Raw genomic sequence first — 15,548 nt, forward strand, 5'->3', positions numbered from 1 at the left:
CATGTTTTAATCGAGGTCTTTTATGGTTTGTTAAATATTTTATTTTGTAAGTTGCCTCAGGCAGGTTCTTTGGAGAGGCAGCATCGAAGTTCCCTACACAAATACATAAACGCACTATAAATAAATATATAATTGTGGGATTTTTGTTTTGTCGAGTGGGTCTATAAGATGAAATGTCCGAGCTACACTGTGAAGAACTGCCAAGGAGGGCCTCTTATTCACCTTCCATGTGGAATCAAGTTAGGTATGCGTGTCATCACAACTGCAATAAACACCCCATTTCATTTTTTTCCCCCTCTGACAACAGAGGGCATAAAAGTGGAATGTGCATTCCCCAGCTGTTTTTCTATTTGGGTGCTGTTGGTAGAACAGCCCTCCTCTCAAGTGCATTTTATCTAAACCTTCTGGAAGAAATGAGGCAGAACGCTGCATTCTGCGATGATTTCATTCCACAAGAAATAAGGATTGGCTTGCCAGAGGAGACCGATGACCCATCGAGGCAAGCTCTGTGTGCATGGGTAGCCAGACAGGCTGCTGTTTAACCACTTGGAGTGCTTGTTTTTGGTTTCCACTTGTAGTGAGATTTTTAAAAATCATTTGATGTTACTGCTTTAAGCAATTGCCGTTTGCCACCTCGAATTGTTCAAAACATGGGATACATTGATTTCCCCCTCAAATTAGTGAAAAAACAAGCTGTCTATGTTCTTGTAACATAGGCTTAATGGGATGTTATTTATTAGGTGACATTATATACCTCTCAGAAAAAAGGTACCCATTTGCATACGTTCATTCTCTAATAAAGGAACAGGATTTTTTCCCTCCAGACGGTTTGCAACTTGTCAGTATGTGAGAGTGAAATGATTTCAGAATCCTTCCCCAAAATCTCCCTTTCGGGATTTTATAAACTCCCCCAAAGCCTGAGCAGACTGATTTATCCTGCTTCCTTGTTTCTTTTGCTGAAACAGTTGATGTCAACGTTCAGTCCCTTCTGGAGTATCTTCAGGTATCACCAAAACATTTTAAACAATTTTTTCTTTCTTTCAAGAAGAAAAAGAGGAAGAAGAGTTTGAATTGATACCCTGCCTTTCTCTCCTATAAGGAGATTCAAGGCAGCTTACGAACTCCTATCTCTTCCTCTTCCCAAAACAGACACCTTGTGAGGTAGGCAGGGCTGAGAGAGTCCTGAGAAAACTGTGACTAGCCCAAGGTCACCCAAGAGGAATGCAGGAGTGGGGAAACAAATCTGGTTCAACAGAAAATCTGGTTCAACCACTCATGTTGAAGGAGTGGGGAATCAAATCTGATTTTCCAGATTAGAGTCCACCTGCTTTTAACCACTTCACCACACTGGCTAATTTACAACATCACATTTACCTACTAAGCTGGGGAGTCCTCTGGTTATGCCCCCCCCCCTTGTCTGTGAGTGATCCATTTTTGTGGCTTTCATCGTCCATACATGTGTCAGCCAGACTATTATTTGATCCTGCGGCAAAATGGGAGCATGTGAGAGATTATCAAAATTAACTATTTGATCCCATTGTCCAAAACCTTCTCCTCCAGGATTCAATAAGCTATTTGGGATGGAGGCTAAGCCTTCCTTCCCATTTTAAATACCTTTCACTTTCAAAATCCCATGCCTTCTAGAGCAGCGGTTCTCAACCTGTGGGTCGGGACCCCTTTGGGGGTCGAATGACCCTTTCACAGGGGTCACCTAAGACTCTCTGCATCAGTGTTCTCCATCTGTAAAATGGATACATGTTAGGGTTGGGGATCACCACGAGGAGCTGTATTAAAGGGTCGCGGCATTAGGAAGGTTGAGAACCACTGTTCTAGAGCATTTTCAGCCATTATCACTCTCGTTGGTGAAGGTGGTTTCCTTTCGGTTCATTTACAAATGCATTATTATTTTTTCTGAGCATGTGGGAAGTCCTCTGAGTAAGCAGAGAGCTGCACTTAGTCTGTGGGTAGCCTTATTGTTTGGCTTTCATCATCCTCACAGGGGTCAGACAATTTGCTGTTATAGTAGACAAAGTGATGTATAAACGCATCATGGGATGTTCACAGGCAGAGGATGACACAGTTTGTTCCCAGACTCCCATCATTCAGCAGCTACTTGAAAAAGACAAAAAGGAACTATGCGTAAGACTGAAAGCAACCAAATCCATATGCAGATTTGCTGCAGTGACAAACTGTTATTTAGGAGGAAAAGAAGAGCAATTCAGTATCTAATACTGAAAGACACGGCTTCTAAATGTGTAAAGCCAGCATTAGACAGGAATTGCTTGCAGATGCTTATAGTTGCTATCCTGTTGATCCTAAAGAACAAAGAATACCAAAAAAGTATCTTTGACTTATGCAGACACATTTTTGCCACAGCAGCCATTAAGATGAAATAGGAGGCATTCAGAATAGGAAGAAACACATCAGTCAAATACTGATTGGTCTATCTGATACGTCGCAGTTAACACCTTTGCAGCAGCCATGGGGATAAAATCAAACAGGCCTGGAGAACTTGAACAAACTTTTGGGATGCGTAGGACTTCTGGAGGGAGGACACTCACATTTCCGTCACTTTCTAAACTTATTCCACTTTTCAGAACTCACCTCTGCATTTGAAATTCCAGTTTGTTTCCGCACGGGCGGTAAACAATGCCCTGGGAACAGCAAAAATGCCGTCCCTGGGGAGCTGTTCGCACAGCTGGCGCTGCTGCACCACAGCAGCGCCGGCCTCACCACCCCCAAGTGGCAAAAATACGCCGCTTTTACACCTCACTCATTGAGCAAGGTTTTCCAAAAGTGGCATCTTCCTGCCGGCACGGTGCGAACCACCCTGGCGTGAAGGAGCTGCTTTTGGCCCCTCTATTGTGTGCAAGGGACTTACCTTGCCTTTCTGTGCAGCTCAGGATGGCTGAAAAGACACGCCCACACTGCCCTCGGGTCGGAGGGCACCATGGGCGTGTCTTTTCAGTCATCCCGAGCTGCACAGGAAGGCAAGTTAAGTCCCTTGCACACACCCTGGGCGGCTCCGGACAGCAGCGGCAGCGGGACTGCCCGCATGGCACCATGCGAGCGGTTCCCAACGCTCCACCAGCTTACTTTAAGCCGGTGGACAGCCACTGCCTCGGCTGTGCGGAAACGGCCCCCAGTATATCATCACAAGAAGTTAGTATATATTTGATTATTTGATTACTCCCTGGACAGCTGCCACATTTTTGCCCCCCCCCCCGAGCTGTTGCAAGGGAATGTGGGATAGGGTTGTCAGATCCAGACTGGGAAACTCCCGGAGATTTGGGGATGGAGCCTGGTGAGGACAGGGATCTCAGTGGGGTACAATGTCATTGAATTCATATCCAAAAACATCATATTTTTTTCCAGGGGAACTGATTGCTGTAGTCTGGAGAGGAGCTACAACTCCTGAAGACTTAACAGGAAAAAAAATCACAGGGGTACAGTGTAAAAGACCCAGAAACCAAGATAAATGCCACTGTACCCCAGCTGTTAGGCAAGCAAATCCTTGTATTAAGCACTTGAATAACCAGTGAAATTAAATATATAGAGTGCAAAATATATCATGCAAAAATCAGTACAAGTGCATCAACATTAATGGGTCCATTGATGCTGTGAATCCTTTGGACTTTGGTACTGGCATCATTCATTAGAATATCTGTTCCAAGTTAAGCAGAGGTTCTCTGTTGCTGTCTAGATGCCTATATATGTGGAGAAAGCAAGAGTTCAGTGTTGATGCACTTGTACTAATTTTTCCATGATATACTTTATATATCACACTTCACTGTTTATTCAAGTGCTTGGTACAAAGGTTTGCTTCCCTCCTGAAGACTGGCACCCCTAACTCCCCTGTGATCTTTCACTGAACAGTGAAAGTGATTGGTTGGGATTACAACCAATCCCAATGCTCCTACCATGAAGGTGGCAACATGGTTCCAGGATAGATACAAGTGCCTAAACAGATCTCTGAGGATTACCAAGAAAGTGTCACTGCTGAAGACACCGTTTTCTTTTCTCTGTGAGATGCTTTAGGCTCCCCCCCCCTCAAATTTAGTAGTTTTCTGGGATGTTAGTAGCCATTGGGAAGAAAGGAGGAATGCCACACTGCTGTGCCCTGGCTTCTATCTAGAACAGGGGTAGGGAACCTGCGGCTCTCCAGATGTTCAGGAACTACAATTCCCATCAGCCTCTGTCAGCATGGCCAAATGGCCAATTGGCCATGCTGGTAGGGGCTGATGGGAATTGTAGTTCCTGAACATCTGGAGAGCCGCAGGTTCCCTACCCCTGATCTAGAATGTTTCCTATGAAGTCAGCCTCAGAATAATCTTATTCTTTCCTTAAGGCCTCTTCTGCACATGCAGAATAATGCACTTTCAGTTCACCTTTTCAGCTATGCAGAATAGCAAAATCCACTTGCAAACACTTGTGAAAGTGGATTGAAAGGGCATTATTCTGCATGTGCGGAAGGGGCCAAAGTGAAAAGACAGTGAGGTTCTGCCCTGCCGCAAGCCTGCATGGGCAAGTTGGCAACCCCCATATATGCAGGAATGATAACTGCAGCAGGAAAGTGAAAAGGTGGAGGTGAAAGGCTCAAGAACTCAGAGCCTGGCTGTACCTGTGATCTTTATTATAAGGAGGGCAAAACTGAGGTTCTTTCTATTAATCTCCTGACAAATTGGATGAAGCAGAGACACAGTAGTTGCCTGGGTTCATGGAATCAAAGGACATGGAGGCTCACAAAATGGCAGAAGCTGAGTCCTGATAGAACCATGCATACATACGTGTACATGTATAAAGGAAAACAAGTGGGCATTATTAAATGTCCGTGGGAGGACACTTGAAAGCAGTGAGCCTGAGGCAACTGCCTTCGTTGCCCATTGGATAAAGTGACACTGAGACCACAGAAACTCAGGTTCAAATCCCCGTTCACCCAGGAAGTTCGCAGGATGACTTTGTCCCAGTCTCTCTTTACAAGGTTGTTTGAAGAAAAAAAGGAGAAGAAAGCCAAGTACGCCGCCCTGCACTCCTTGAATGATGGTGGGCTGAAAAGGTAACAGGTTGATTGGACCAAGTGGACAATTAGTACAACCCTCAGGCAAAAAGCAGAGGGCCATATTCTGTAACTCAGAGATGAATCTGCACAATCACTCTGATCATATGGAGTTGACTCATACAAGTAAGACTACTGGTCTGTCAAGGTCACAACTGGCTGCCAACACATTTCTAGGTTCTTGATAGAAGTCTTCTGCATCACCTTCTGCCTTGTCCTTCAGCTTCATCTGAGACCCACTACCTGCAAAGTGACTGCTGTACCACTAAGCAATGTCCAAGCAATAGTTGGAAATAGGCCAAAAGGCTTCAAATGACTCCTTCAAGTGAACCACACCATATGCTACAGGGAAAGGTTTCTCTCACACAGAGGCCCCTTCTGCACATGCAGAATAATGCACTATCAGTGCACTTTGCAGCTGGATTTTACTGTGTGAAACAGCAAAATCCACTTGCAAACAATTCTGATAGTGGATTGACATTGTTCTGCATGTGTGGAAGGGGCCACAGAATATTCCAGCATCATTAGGCAATTCATTAGGAGTAAATCCACTAAAAGAAATCGCCTTTCCCAATTTATTTTGGATGTGTGTGGTGGTGGGGTGGGGGAGATAGCAGGGTAGTGGTGGTGGTAATAGAGTTGCCAACAGGCCTGAAGAAAAATGACCTGTCCCTTTTATGGCATTGAAGGAAATAACATTACCTGGAAGTACATAACAGCCTATCAAACCTTGATTAAAGGAACAGGACATTTTTTTCACCTGGCCTGTTGGCAACCCTAAGAATAGATGTTGAACACGATAAAGCCAATGTAAGTGTAATTTCCACAGATTGCCTACCTTTCATATTTGTCATCAGTATCTAACCAGGGACAGAGCGAGGGGGAACTGTGCCCAGTGCGTGTGTGCACCCTGCACCCCTCCAAGCCCCTGTCTGCCCCTGGAACGCCCTGTTCTGCCCCCGGAATGCCCCTGCCACTTTCCTGGAATGCTCCGGGAACACCTCCACAGGGGCGCACGCCTGGTGCGTTCCCCCCGGTCCCCTTGGTACTACGCCTCTGCATCTAGCCAAAGTGTGTTACAATTATGTTGCAATCCTAACAGTAATTTTACAGTTTGTTCACATCACTTTTCAGACTGATGAAACACAAGCACTGTTTGCTCAACTGAAGGTATACATGAGCTTCACGTTGCAATATCGTTATCTGCAAGAACATTTATGTCTGTAGCATTTTATTCCCCTTCCTCAAAGGAGCTCGGAGCAGTGTACCTACACCTGCACTTTCCATTCTCAGTTTACTATCACAGCAATCCTATGAGGTAGGTTATGCCAAGGCCACACAGCAAGTTTTGGGGCAGACTTAAACCTAGGTCTTCCATACTCTAACCTAACACTTGGGCTCTCAACACATCGGCTCCCATAGAACTGCCAGAATAAAAAAAATGCTTCAGCTAATCAAATCAATGCTGACTTAGAGGGAGCAAGCTTGTTTTCTGCTGCTCCAGAGATTAGAACAAGGAATAATGGACTCAAGGTACAGGGAAAAAATCCACCTAAACATTTGGAAGAACTTCCTGACAGTAAGGGCTGTTTGACAATGGAATACACTGCCTTGAATTGTGGTGGAGTCTCCTTCTTTGGAGGTTTTTAGAAGAGGCTAGATGGCCATGTGTTGGGAATGTTTTGATTTTGTATTCCTGTATGGCAGGTGGCCCTTGTGGTCTCTTCCAGCTCAATGATTCCATGATTCCAGTCGAGTGACTGATCACATATATTTGGAAGCTCACAAGCTGAACATGATGGTGATGACCGTTTCCCCTTGCTTTCTCCAATGCATGGTTCTCACCACTGGAGTGTAGTAGCATATGAGTTTCCAGAGATATCTGGTTGAGTAGTACTGCAAACAGAATGCTGGATGAAATGGACCTTTGATCAAAGTCAGCAAGACAACACTGGGGTTCTTATAAACGTTGATATTATCATGTTTGGTGAACAAAAGAATTCTATTTAGCTAGCCACTGAGAGATCAGTTCCCCATGCATCTGGCTAGTCTAGGCGAATGGCATAGGGTACTACAATCCATACATGGATTCTGCATTGCGTGGAAAAGGACTCCTATAGATCTATCTCTTGAGCTGAATTCCAGTCTGTCAACCTGCCCTACACTGGTGCGTCCCTTCTTGTCTTTCTAAGAGGCTCACTGCTCCTGCGCTTTTCCTTTACCATATGAGGCACAAAAGTTCCAGCCATGAGCTGTTAAAATGGCCTAGGAGACGGAACATTCTTTTGAAATAAGACGACAAGAACAGAAAGCAGTATTTTAAAGGCTACTGAATCGCAGATTTACATAACAGCGTTACAGTTTTGTTTTTTAGTCTCCTTCCAAGTAACCCCATCACGGAATTTGCTTTGCACCCACCTGTGTGACACACTGAACTGAGGGTCTTTAGTGAGCAGTCTAACAGGACCCCATGATACATTTCTACTTTCCACAACCCATTTAGACTCTCCCCTGCCCCACACACCATTAGTTCCTATGTGCATCACACATTGCTTACTGATCAGTTTGCTGTTTTCCTGTCCACGTATTCAGTTCCAAGGAGGAACGCATCATGGTATGCTTGGGTCATAACTCCCCCTTCACCCTCCTCAGGCACCATCCCCAAATTGCCAGGTATTTTTGAATGCAAAATTTCTTAACCCTACTTAGCATATGCAATATCTCCAGGTCTTCTCCTGCCATTTCTCTAGAGAATTCCATACAATGCAGTATTATCCTGGCTGTGTTCCTCATGTTAGGGGAAATGGGGGTTTTTTTGGTATTTAATTTTCTGTGCTCTCACAACTTCTCCAGTAGTCACCGGGGCTCTTGGCAAATGCCATGAAGCAAACGCTTCTCTTACTACCTGTTCAGTAAGGTAGGAATGTGGCAGCCAATGTCACAGTGAGTCCTACACGGACAAGGAGCCATGTTTGTACTTTGCAGTACCCAGGTCCTGATCAGTTAGTCAAAGGGAGAGAGACATTCATTACTTAAACGGTCATGAGCGCGTGCGAGTGTGTGCGCCTGTGAAATGCTGCCTCGTTTCTTATGCAAACTTGGCCCTGGGACATTTGGCTCGTGGAGGAATGAAAGTTGTGTGTAGGAAAAGAAAAACAAAGCCAAGTGAGTTCTGAGTTACCCCGGAGTGCTAAAATTTCTGTCAACAGTTCCCACAGATCTGGAACAAATGAGTCATTTTAATGGAGGGAAGCAGATACATTTGCTAAAACCAATCTGTCGTGACGAGGCACGTGTGCTAGTATCACCACCACTATTAAAAAGGGAAAAAAAGAAATGCATGAAAATACCATTTTGGTTGTCAAAAATCTATACTCATGGCCATTACAACACCCTATGGAAAGAGCATGAACTCAACTCAACCCTCCTCATAATCTCCCGGTGATTACAAATTGCCGATTCATGAAACAGAAATACAAACACACGCAATGGCTTTGTCACAATTAGCTGCAATGCTATTGAGTTGTCCTGAGACGCAAATATCAGGTAAAGCATTTAAGCCAAGGGGGATTTTGCCTACGTAACAGCACGAGGAGGAATTCTCTCATGCAACTGTCATGAAATCACTAATTTAAGAAAATGTAACTCTGGAGATACTAAAGGCAGACAGCTGAAATTCTTTTTCTGTAAACCAGGGCTGAGATACGAGATAATTTTAATTTTTTCCCCTTTCAATGTATTTTCCCCTTTCAATGTAATTTTTTCCCCTTTCGTTTTAACAGATATGAGATTCAGAAGTTTGATTCTGCCTGCTAAAAATTCTATAAGCTGACTTTTACTGGAACACAATTAGTCTCTTTATCTTTAATTCACCAATGCAACCTCTTTCTCTTTTTTTGCCCTCTGCCTTTTCTGGTGGATTTGTCTGCTTCAGTCTAACAAATGTCATAGCATTCAAACTAATTTACAACCACTGTCTCTGATATGATTAAATCAACTGACAGGCAAGTGTTTTACCTTAATGGATCTGATTTCAACGAGGGCTACAATAGCTCATTTGTTTTGCATGTGCCAGGTGCCATGTTCAGCTCTCAACATTCACAGACAACAGAACCTTACGTTGAGATGTCCCAGAGAGCTCCTGCCAGTTAAGGGGTTATATTGGGATTGATGGACCAATGTCTTAGTCAGTATAAAATCACTTTATCTGTTCATATTTAAACACCATCTTTCTTTAAAAAAACAATAACAGTGCCTTTTCTTCTGGTTTTCTGAGAAGCAACATTATCATTCAGTGAAATCTTACTGATTTCTGCCAAAATGAATAATTTCGTTCCCTTACAGTGCCCAAAGCCCTTATGAGCTTTTTCAATATCCTTAGAATAGCCTCGCATTTAAAGTTCCGGTTTTACAGATAGCAAAGCAGGATCCCTGGCCCACCGTCATTTCATAAGTCCTTGGCTGAGCCAGCATTCGAATTCATGTCACTCCCATCAGAGCTCATCATTTCTAACTCTTCCTCCCCTTTCAAATGAAGTTTTCTTTGCACAACCCATGGAGCACCTCATCACCAACTGTCTTTTCTGAAGAATTATGGAATTCTTCCCCCGAGGCATTAGAATAAAAACGACAACATGCAAAGTGTCTGCAGGTTGCAATATGATGCAATGTGCAAGGCCAAAACAGAAAAAAAAAGTAATCCCCGCTGTTATCAGTAGGACCACGCAGCTAAATAAAAGTGTGCAAGTTTTTGACCTTCCACAAACACCAGTCTGTTCCCTACAACTGGGTTGCCCTGATAGATATATATATATATATATATATATATATATATATATATATATATATATATATATATATATATATACTCATCCATCCATCATATATCTCTCTCTCTTTCTATATATCCATATATATATATATATATATTACCACCTTATGCTTTGATGGGCTAATAATAGCTGGGTGATGTGACAGAACTGAACGGATGTCATTCCCATCAACATGTCTTCAAGACTTTGAGGACTAGAAAGGTCATTTGTCAAAGAGGAGCCATTTGGGGACCCTGAAGCTCTCGTTTTAACAAACCAGATTATAAAGATGACTTTAAAAAGATGGCAAAAATAGATGGTACAAAACAAAAACAAGGAAACATGTCATGTGAGATACTGGCTTCTCTGGCTACGGAACCATAAAGGCAGCAGCTGTTTTGGAGTTGACAAACCACACAAACCCAAACGAGTCTGCTGTGTTTGTCTAGGTGATAAATGACCATGCCCTTATAATTGAAAACGTCAATAGCAATGCTTTTCATTCGCTGCCAAACTGTATTGCCTGACTCCAGGCCCATCTGAGCCCCCCCCCTCTCCTTTTAGCCTGTTGGTTTGCACTTTGTTGGCACCTTGGTTTGCTGACTGTTGTCCGGGTAAAAGCTTTTTAGCACAACCGATGCATCCAGCAGGTCACGTAAAGTCTGCACCGTTGCTTTGGGAACACTTCCGTAGCTTCCCAGGCTGCTAAGCTAAGCTGCTTTTCATTTCCAGAGAAATGCAGCAGAAGTCTCCGGCCAAAAAAGATCTGAGTTGAATTCTGATTCTCTTTGTCATCAAAGAGCTTATCCCCCACCCTCGGCCACTCATAGGTCACAGTTACCCACCATTCAGTAATTGTGAACATCATAACCTGATGTTTACTTCAGTGACTGTAAGCCAGGAGTCCAAATGATGGTTTAATTGTATAATGAATGGGAAGCAAAACCTCACAGTAGAAGAAGAATTTAAATTTATACCACCTTTTCCCCTTCTGTAAGGAGAATCAAAGGGGCTTAAAACTCATTTCCCCTTCCTCTCCCCATAACAGACACCTTTTGTGGTAGGTGGGGCTAAGAGAGTTCTGAACAAACTGTAACTAGTCCAAGGTCACCCAGCAGGCTTCATGTGTAGGAGCAGGAAAACAAATCTAATTCACTAGATAAGAGTCCGCTGCTCATGTGGAGGAGTGGGGAGTCAAACTCGGCTCTCCAGATCAGAGTACACCTGTCCTTAGCCACTACAACTCACAAGCATTGAATCTGTGGGAGTTTTGCAGCAAAACATGAGAAACAGAGTCCTTATTTTCACACCGTCACTGGGATTACTGCTACTGACTCCGATGAGATCCAAACTGATTTCTTAGGCTAAGTTTGTATGCTCACATCCCACCAGGTCCCATGCAACTTTGTGGAAATGATTTCCAAGGAACCGAGTTTAGGATCAGGCTGTGCGTCCCGTAATATTGTGTGGTCAGATTGAGAAGTTAATAATTTTGGACCTGAATCTGAGATGCACTGAACACCCCTGCTTTGACAGGAACTTGCTGGCTGACCTTGGGAAAGTCAGTCCCTGTCTCTCGGCCTCAGTTCCCCGTCTGTAAAATCAGGATATCTGTGATGATGCATGGAGCTCTCAGCCAGGACAAACAAACTAACAGTGATAAAGAATGCCTTCTATTCAACGCGTTCGGCAATAACGAGAAAATGCATTAGCACTGGATGTGAGAAAATGATTACTAGATTAATCAATCTCCGTTGTTGTTGTTTTTAGAAAAACTAGGATGGCAACAGAGACTAAGCAAATGGAAGTCAAAGGCCTTTCACTCCCCTTCCAACATATGAAAACTTAATAGGACACAGGAAACTGCTCATTCTGAGTCAGACACTTGGTCTATCAAGGTCAGCAGTGTCTCCTCTGACGGGCAGCGGCTCTCCAGGGTCTCAGGAAGAGATCACGGGCATCACCTACTGCCTGCCCCTTTTAACTGGAGATGCCGGGGACAGAACCCGGAACCTTTGCCATGCAAAGCAGATGCTCTACCACTGATCCACAGCCCCTTGAAGACTTTGTTTTAGTTCAGTCTGGGGGGCATTTGTGTGGATTCTACCATGGGCAGCTATTTGATCCCAAGTGTGGCTTCTGCAGTTTCTGCTTCACTGGGTCTACACATTATGCTGTGATGTTGTTTCCAAGGGGGGGGGGGGGGGGGAACCAGCAAATAAAAGTGAGCTGAACTTAGTGTGAAGCATGTTAGGTTACTGTTATAGATCAAAAGCTGCACCCAGCAGGCTTATGGCTGGGGCTTCCCCAGCAGGGACACAAAAGCTTTGATGCAATAATTGGCGCTCACAGGAGAACGAGCAAGGCCGGCAACTGGGCCAGCATAACCTTTGCTCGCAGCTCCTGGAGAGCAGCAACAGCTTGGCCGCTTCTCCCAGGAAGGTGCAGCGCCAGTCACCTTGGACAAGGGGGGTGGGGGGGAAGTGGAGCGAAACGCAGAGGAGAGCCAAGGAGCCCTGCAGGACTTGAGAAAAACCTCGCTGTGATTCCTCTTCTGCCCCCCCCCCCCTCCTTTGTGGAATGATCTTCTTGGGAACGGACAGGTCCCTCTGGCAACAGCCACAATTACATAAGGGGGAAGAGGCCAAGGGATGATACGGATCATCTGACTCCAGAAGGGACTTTCTCCCATTGTCAATGTTATCTTGACCCCGGCAGGGAAGTCATGCCAAGACTTTGTTATCCTGGGCTGCATTAGTGTTTATTTCTGCTAAATCACTCTGTTCTGCTGTCAGCAGGGCCACCACCGTCCTCTGTCCTGAGGCCCACCAGGCCTCTTCCCGCTCCCCCCCCCCGTGTCCTTTGTGCCCCCTCACCCCTTGTGCTGCATTCGACTGCTGCAGGCTGCTCCCAGCCTCCGCTCAGTCAGCCAGTTTTCATCTATGTAGCGTGGAAGGAGTTGGACTTAGTCCAGGGCCAACCTGGACTCCAAAGCCTACTGAACTACAAGCAAGTTTGTCCTCCCAGGGGACTAGGAACAACCTCCTTGGGAAGAGAGCCCTGCTCTTATCGCACTTTGCAGACAACCACCACTAGTCAGAACGCCAATCCATCAGCAGACTGACAGACAGGTAAACTTGCCTAAGGAAGAGCCCTGTTTCCATCACTTAGACGCCCCCCCCTCCCCCCCGCAAACCCTGGAGGAACTTTGAGCTGAACTGCATTAAACCTGTCTGGGGCGCTGCTCCTCTTGCCCCCCCCTCTCCCCAGCCATTCCTCTCTGCAGATCTCCTTCCCTCTATTGTCCTCCCCAGCCGGGCTTTTACCTTCTGCTGCCTGCGGGCCATGTCAGTGGGCTGCTTGGCGTTGAAGGGGTAGGCAATGCACCTCATGACGAAGACATAGAGCTGCAGCTTCTTCTTTCTCTCTTCTTCCTCCTTCTGCAGCTTCTCGAGCTCTTCTTTCTCCTTCTCGCTCACCACCGAAGGGCTCGGGCTGGAAGGCCGGACGCTGCTGCCACTCCGGCTGCTGGGCTGCAGACCCCCGCCCCCACCCCCAGAGCTCTCGCTGGTCCGGCTGGGGGACAGCCGTGCCCCCGAGGCGGCCGGGGCCAGCACCTCCTTGCTGCTCTCCTCTTCCACAATCTCATCCGATTCTTCCTCGCTGGACGACGGGTCCAACATGTTGGCTGCAAATCCTCCTCCGCCCGCAGCTCTAAGATGGAAATGACAAAAGAATTAAGAGGGGCGGCAGGTGGTGGTCGCGGCGGCAGCGCCAAGCTTCGAGGGGCGTCCTCCCTTCACTGCCTCATCCGGCTCAAGCTGCCACAGACAGGACGCCCGACAAAGGGGACCTCTTCCTCTTCCAGCGCCACCCCCCCGCCGTCTGCCCCGATGGATCACGCAGCCCACTGGGATGCGGGCTCAGGAGAGGACGCGGCGGAGAAAGGATGCCCAATGAGGCCAGCCGTCGGTGCCGCGGAGAGCGACAGGAGGCACCGCCGCCTTTCCAATTGGGGCGAGAGCAAGCGAGCGCTTACGTGGGTTTAGGGCTTTAACTCTCGCCTGCCCGGGGCTGGTTGCCGCACAGAGGGAGGCGAGCGTCGGGATCCAAAGCGGCTGTGCCAGATCTCATCCACAGAGGCACAATCTGCCCTCCCTTTCAGCGATCCAGTAAGGCAGAGAGGCAGACGGGGGTGGTGGGTAGTGGTGCGCGCCGCGCTCCCCCCTGCTTGGTTGCGTCCTCGCCAAGATAGCGGCGGGGCGAGAGGAGCTGTCCAGGGTGCTGATTCCCAGCCGCCAAATACAGATGCATCGAAGAGGCCGGCGCAGCGGCAACGACAGCAGAGAGCTGCCCACCCTCCTCTGCGCACGCGCGGCGCTCTTTTCTCCTCCTCTTCCTCCCCCCCCCCCATTGAGCATGAAGCACATGACCATTTGAGAAAGTGAAGCCCCCCAGAAGTGGCTGCCCTTACTTCGCCTGGTCGCTTGATCTTCCACCCACGCTAAGTTTTTTTCTTAGCTGCCCCCTTTCCCTTCCTCTCTTCACCTTAGGGCGCAGGGCGGGGCGCTGAAAATGCTGGAGGGAGTCGGGAAAGGAGGAAGGGGGGCAGGATGCAGACGTGGGAAAGGCGAAAAGAAGAAAGTGAAGCAAGGGATGGAATAGAGGAGACCATGATTGCCAGGAGCGAATCTGGGGGGTGTGGCAGAGAGGAAAGGGCAGCAGCCGCCCAGAAGATTGAAAGAGACTGGGAGGGAAGATGCAAGTTGTATTGGGGAAGGAAAAGTGGATTTGGGGTGGAGCAGGTTGAGGGAAAGGAAGGACGGACGGAACAGATCAGAGCAGTGGAGGGAAATCGAGGGGAGGGAGGAAGCGGATCGCTTTCCTGAGACGATTTAAGCAGGTACGCAAAAAATAATACGTTTGTGAACGAAAGGGACACTTTCTTCCCACGTCTGAGAAGAACAACTCCGGAGTAGACCCACGTAGAATGCAGAGCGTTGACAATAGGACCTGAAATCCCAATAAAAATGCAACTACTACTACTAATAAACGGAGTGAAGAACTGGTACCTACAAATGTAAACAGCCTACCGATTAAAATCTTGCTTCCTGGAAATTTAGGCAAGCTGCTGTCGGCACGTGACATATAGTGTAGGGTTGGCAGCCTCCAAGTGAGGCTCGGAGATCCCCTGGGATTATCACTGGTATCCAGGCTGAGGTCAGTTTCCCTGGATAACAGTGGCTGTTTTGGATGATGTAATCTAGGACATTATATCCCACTGAGGGCTCTCCGCTCCCCAAACCCCGCCCTCCGCAGCGTCTGCCTCTAAGGCCCTCTCCACACATGCAGAATAATGCTCTTTCAATCCACTTTCACAATTGTTTGCAATTCCACACAGTAAAATCCAGCTGCAAAATGCATTGAAAGGGTATTGAAAGTGCATTATTCTGCATGTGCGGAAGGGGCCTAAATGTTCAGGAGTTGGCAAATGTAACTGGTTATTGTCTCCTGAGCCTTGGTGCAGCACTTTCCACTGTAGCATAAATCATCTCATGTCAGAAAACTCTTACTATGTAAGATAGTGAAGCAACTGGCTACACGGAAGAAGAAATGATCAAAAATGATCTGACATAAAAATGAAGACAATCAGAAATCAATAAGAGAACATTCCTCCCCCA

General features: G+C 46.5%; 1 protein-coding gene across 34 annotated transcripts in view; it reads right to left on the minus strand.

Moving 5' to 3' along the window:
- Window positions 1-14,203, minus strand: part of CADPS (calcium dependent secretion activator) — a 492,336-nt gene extending 478,133 nt beyond the window's left edge. For 14 of the 34 annotated variants that reach the window (XM_048488341.1, XM_048488338.1, XM_048488340.1 and 11 more), the window contains exon 1: window positions 13,194-13,861. In XM_048488341.1, coding sequence (XP_048344298.1) covers window positions 13,194-13,550 — 357 coding nt within the window. In that variant the 5' untranslated portion in view covers window positions 13,551-13,861. Of the gene's footprint in view, window positions 1-13,193; window positions 13,864-13,906 lie in introns of those variants that run through there. The other 20 variants (XM_048488322.1, XM_048488326.1, XM_048488319.1 and 17 more) reach the window with 5 other exon arrangements.
- Window positions 14,204-15,548: the final 1,345 nt, after the last annotated feature.

This window comes from Sphaerodactylus townsendi, linkage group LG03, assembly GCF_021028975.2.
Source record: "Sphaerodactylus townsendi isolate TG3544 linkage group LG03, MPM_Stown_v2.3, whole genome shotgun sequence".
Taxonomy (NCBI): domain Eukaryota; kingdom Metazoa; phylum Chordata; class Lepidosauria; order Squamata; family Sphaerodactylidae; genus Sphaerodactylus; species Sphaerodactylus townsendi.